The 4,393-nt window shown below is 37.4% G+C and overlaps 1 protein-coding gene across 1 annotated transcript; it reads right to left on the bottom strand.

The window, feature by feature from the left end:
• Positions 1-1,377: 1,377 nt before the first annotated feature.
• LOC106390836 (probable protein phosphatase 2C 74) lies at positions 1,378-4,190 on the bottom strand. The gene is made up of 5 exons (XM_013831375.3): positions 3,405-4,190; positions 2,738-3,112; positions 2,516-2,633; positions 2,103-2,326; positions 1,378-1,985 (listed from the first exon to the last, which is right to left on the bottom strand). Exons 1-5 carry the CDS (start codon positions 3,627-3,629, stop codon positions 1,635-1,637), a joined length of 1,293 nt encoding a protein of 430 aa, XP_013686829.1. The 5' UTR covers positions 3,630-4,190; the 3' UTR covers positions 1,378-1,634.
• Positions 4,191-4,393: the final 203 nt, after the last annotated feature.

Below are 4,393 nucleotides of genomic sequence, written 5' to 3'. Positions count from 1 at the left end.
CCACAAAGGCATAGGAGCTGTTTGTTTCACCATTTGTAGTCTACATCCAGATGATTCATTTGTATGATATATTCAGATGATCCATTAAGATTTTTGTGACTGTTTGTTTGTCCATCCAGATAGTTCATCTAGATGAATCATCTAAATGGATCTTATGTTTGTTTCTTTATTTTCATTTCCACACAAATGAATAGTAAACAAATTACCAAAATACCCTTATGTTTATTTAATAATATATTTGATATTAATTTTAACTATATTACATTTATTATTTAGTCTAATATATTTACATTATAATTATTTCAAAATTAACGAGTTTTTTGTTGTTTTGGCGGGAAAACAAGATTTTTTGGTTTTAGCGGGAAATCGCATTTTCGGTTTTAGCGGGAAAAGAAATTTTTTTGGTTTTGGCGGGAAAGCGCGTTTTTGCGGTTTTGGCGGGAAACTACGTTTTTGCGGTTTTGGCGGGAAACTACGTTTTTGCGGTTTTTGCAGGAAAACACGTTTTTGCGGTTTTCGGGGAAAAACGAGATTTTTGATTTTGGCGGGAAAATGATATTTTTCGATTTTGGCGGGAAAACGCGTCTTAGCGGGAAAATGAAATTTTTGGTTTTGGCGGAAAAATTCATTTTTTCTGGCGGGAAAATGAAAATTCCCGGTTTTGGCGGAAAAACGAGATTCTGCAATTTTGGCGGGAAACGCGTTTTTGCGGTTTTTGCGGTTTTTGTGGAAAACGCGTTTTTGGGGTTTTGGCGTTAAAACGCGGTTTTGCAATATTGGCGGGAAAAACGAGATTTTGCAATTTTGGCGGAAAAACACGTTTTTGCGATTTTGGCAGGAAAACATGTTTTTGTGTTTTGGCGGCAAATTGCGTTTTGGAGTTTCGGCGTGAAAACATGTTTTTGTGATTTTGGCATGAAAACACTTTTTTGCGGTTTTTGCGGGATAATACGTTTTTGCAATTTTGGCGGGAAAATGCTTTTTTGGGGTTTTGGCGTGAAAAAATAGTTTTTAGATTTTTGCGGGAAAACGTATTTTTGTGGTTTTGTCAGTTTTCGTGTGTGACAAAATAATATTATGTTTAGATTTGTAATTTGTGAATTACACTAAGGGCATAATAGACATTATACTAAGGGCATAATAGACATTATACTACTTTGAATGAACCATCTCCATTCAAATGATCCAAATTGGTTCAGCTGGATGAACTTTAAAATTAAGCCTAAATTTTCGAAAGTCATCCGGATGATCCATATGAATGAGTTGCACTTTTAGTGTCTAAACAAACAAAACTCTCATTTTCAACCGGACGGAGAAACAAACATGCCCATAGTAAAAAAAAAAACTCTGAACAGCACTTTGGTTCTAAAAAGCAGATGCGGTTTCTAACATTTAAAAATTGCTCAAACAAACACAAATGCAGCTTCAGAAATTTATTTACAAAAAAAAAAGGAAAAGAAAAGAAAGACCGTAGCAAAAGTATTGGCAGATTTATATATACAAACAGTGACTTTTGACGTGAACATAGAGCATAAGAGACGTTGAGAGACTTAAAAAAAAAAAGGAAATGGAGAGAGAGAGAGAGAGAGACAAAGTCTAATCTCACATTTTCACCATGCCTCTGTTCTATCTCCCTACTCTTTGGTTGGCACATGCATGGTGAGATTCACGAGTGTGTCGATTCTGTCGACTCCATTGAGCTCAGGTGATTCGGTTCCAGAGCCTGGAGTTGACGTTGATGCTGTGTCCGGTTCAGTAAGGCCATTGCTGATGTGTTTATCCACTGAGAAAGAAGCAGTTGATAAGTTGTCTGGTTTCGAGTCAAGGAAAAGGCAAACTACAGCGCAGTCATCGACTTTTGAAGTGGGGAACTTCCATCTCCAATTCCTCACTGCAGCTTCCACCAAGGCTCGACCAGCTGTGCAACGTGTTGGTGCTTTCGCTACAATCTCCACTACTTCTTCATTCGTCAATACATCCCAAATCTAGCAAAAGTTTCAAGTTAGAAAAACACACATTTAAAAGACCAAATAGGTTTGTACATCCATTATGCATTTATTCAGAACTACTAACACTATGTCAGACACTGTGATGTCTCTTACCCCATCAGTTGCCAAGACAAGAAATTCATCTTTCTCAGTGAGGCGTCGGTAAGACACGTCAGGCACAGAAATGAGACCAAAGTCCTTAAGGCAAAAATCTCCAAAAGCACGCGCCATGGCCAGACCAGGTGAGTTGTGGTTAGGAAGCCAGAGGCGGGCAACCCCAGGTTCATCCCGGAGAGCAAATATACGTCCTCTGCACCTCTTTATCCTGGCTGCTTCAGCTGGGAACACGAAAACTCCAACTTTAATTGATAAAAACTAAATTATCTTCTCAAATGTCTAAATGCTTAAACTAAAGTTTCATCATTAGTTGTTCCGTAAGAAGAACATAACGATGATGGAAACGGTTTGATCCAGCGTAAACGGTTTGAAAACCTTTATTAAGAGGCAGTTAATGAGTGGTAAATAACCTGGAACATCTGGTTTGAGATCTTCAGTTAACTGAAAAGGAACAAGTTTATTCTCTTTGTTCCTCGTACCCAATACTGCTCTTGAATCCCCAATGTTTCCAACAACAAGATGTTGACCCTAAACAAAAAATACCCAAAGAACAAAAAAATAAAATAAAAGAAAACGACTTTCCGCAACAAAACTCAAAAACAACATCAGAATATTTAGTCCAAACGAACTACCTGCTTAACCATAGTAAGAGCAGTAGTTCCACTACAAAAACAATCAACATCCACTTGCATCTTCAATTCCTTGTCCATGAATCTGTAGGCCTTAACAATTGAGGTCAACAGTGTCTGAACCATATCCTGATCCTTATTGTAGATTCGGGATTCTCCATTAGCAGATATGTGGACAAGGCTTTCAGAGGTCTTTCTGTCAGCAGTGTTGAGGCTGATCTCTTTAAGAACCTCCTCGCAGGAGACATAGGACGACTCCAAGTGAGAGCCTAATTTGAGCGGAAGCAAATCCCTGACTCTCTTTGCTATAACGTGACCATATGGACCATGTCCATCAAATACACCACAAAAAACAGTGTCCGCCATTGACCCAAAATTCTGAAACATTTCAAAACAAATCAAATATTCAGCTGAGTGTGACACTAGGCCCTATTCAACTAAGTAAAGGTGAGAAACGTATTAAAAAAAAAAAAAGATTAAACTTCAAAAAGTTATGTCAGCTCAATCATTTGAAAACTAAATCAATAGTTCCTTGGAGTCAAACATTTAATGATAGCTATACAGAATTTACAGTAACAAGAACTATATTGAAGTAATACATTTTGATGAGAATGTACACAACATACTAATTATTAGAAAATTGGCTTTTAAACTGCACAAAGGAACGCACCTCCCAGACAATCATAGCGTCCTGGTTAGGACCTTTCTTGCCCTGTTGGGAGAAGAGAGACGCATGATCGGTAGATCCATTCAAGAACATCCTTCCAGGGATCCTGTGGAGAAGTGGCTCATCTTCTCCAGTGTTGTCGAAAGAAGAACTGCAAGATCTCCTCTTGGAGGAGCTCTTCCTCCTCCTACTCCTGGTTTCTCCTGAAGATGATAAGCAGGACCCCATATCAAGGGCCCTGAATACGCTTATCAGGCACTCCAGACCACCAACGCAATCAAAATCAAAGCTTGTGGTTTCCGGTGAAGGAATCTTCAACCTCAGGCTTTCGCTCAACGCCAGGATTGTATAATTGAACAACAAGACACCGATTTGGTGATGAGAAAAAAACAAACCCAGATTCTTCAAACTATTGATGATCAAAGGGATCCGCTGTATAGCTCTCTCAGATTAATGCAAAAGAAAAAAGTTTGGATAGAATCAGAAGAGGAGTCGTAGTTGAAGGAATAAGAAGAGAATCAGAGAGAAGAGAATGAGTTTGAGCAGTCCAGAAATAGAAGATGGCTTTATCCACAATCTCATCCACAAACACAAATCCAAAAGAGAATCTTTTTTCAAGAACATGGAAAATAGAGAGAGAGAGATGGAATCGGATCTGAAGGGGACGAGAATCAGAACCTGCTTTCAAGGAACAACCACATACTTCTTACGATAATGGTGCTCTCCTTCTCTCTCTCTCTATCTCATATTTTATTATTTAGGATGCCTTTTTTTTTTATTAAAAACAATATGTTTTACGAAATACTTCACGAAAATACTTCAATTACTATTTTCTTTTTCAAACTTATCTCATGAAAACGGGAGATTAGCAATGAAAAAATTTATAATCCATTGTATAATCAAAAATAATCCCCATGATATTCTTTTTTTTTATATAATATATACGTTTTATCTTTTCAAATGAATCTTGATTTTTATTTCATTTATTTTGA

Source organism: Brassica napus, chromosome C4 (genome assembly GCF_020379485.1).
Source record: "Brassica napus cultivar Da-Ae chromosome C4, Da-Ae, whole genome shotgun sequence".
In the NCBI taxonomy this organism is placed as follows: Eukaryota; Viridiplantae; Streptophyta; class Magnoliopsida; order Brassicales; family Brassicaceae; genus Brassica; species Brassica napus.
The sequence above is the reverse complement of the archived record's forward strand: the minus strand, read 5'-3'. Positions and strand labels throughout refer to the sequence as shown.

What these genes read in the sequence shown, in the direction of transcription:
- LOC106390836 (XM_013831375.3), bottom strand. Translation starts at nt 3,629, where the DNA reads ATGGGGTCCTGCTTATCATCTTCAGGAGAAACCAGGAGTAGGAGGAGG. An exon ending in CTCTTACTATGGTTAAGCAG is followed by an intron (nt 2,634 to 2,737) that starts GTAGTTCGTTTG and finishes TTTTTTGTTTAG; the next exon opens with GGTCAACATCTTGTTGTTGG. An exon ending in TTGTCTTGGCAACTGATGGG is followed by an intron (nt 1,986 to 2,102) that starts GTAAGAGACATC and finishes AACTTTTGCTAG; the next exon opens with ATTTGGGATGTATTGACGAA.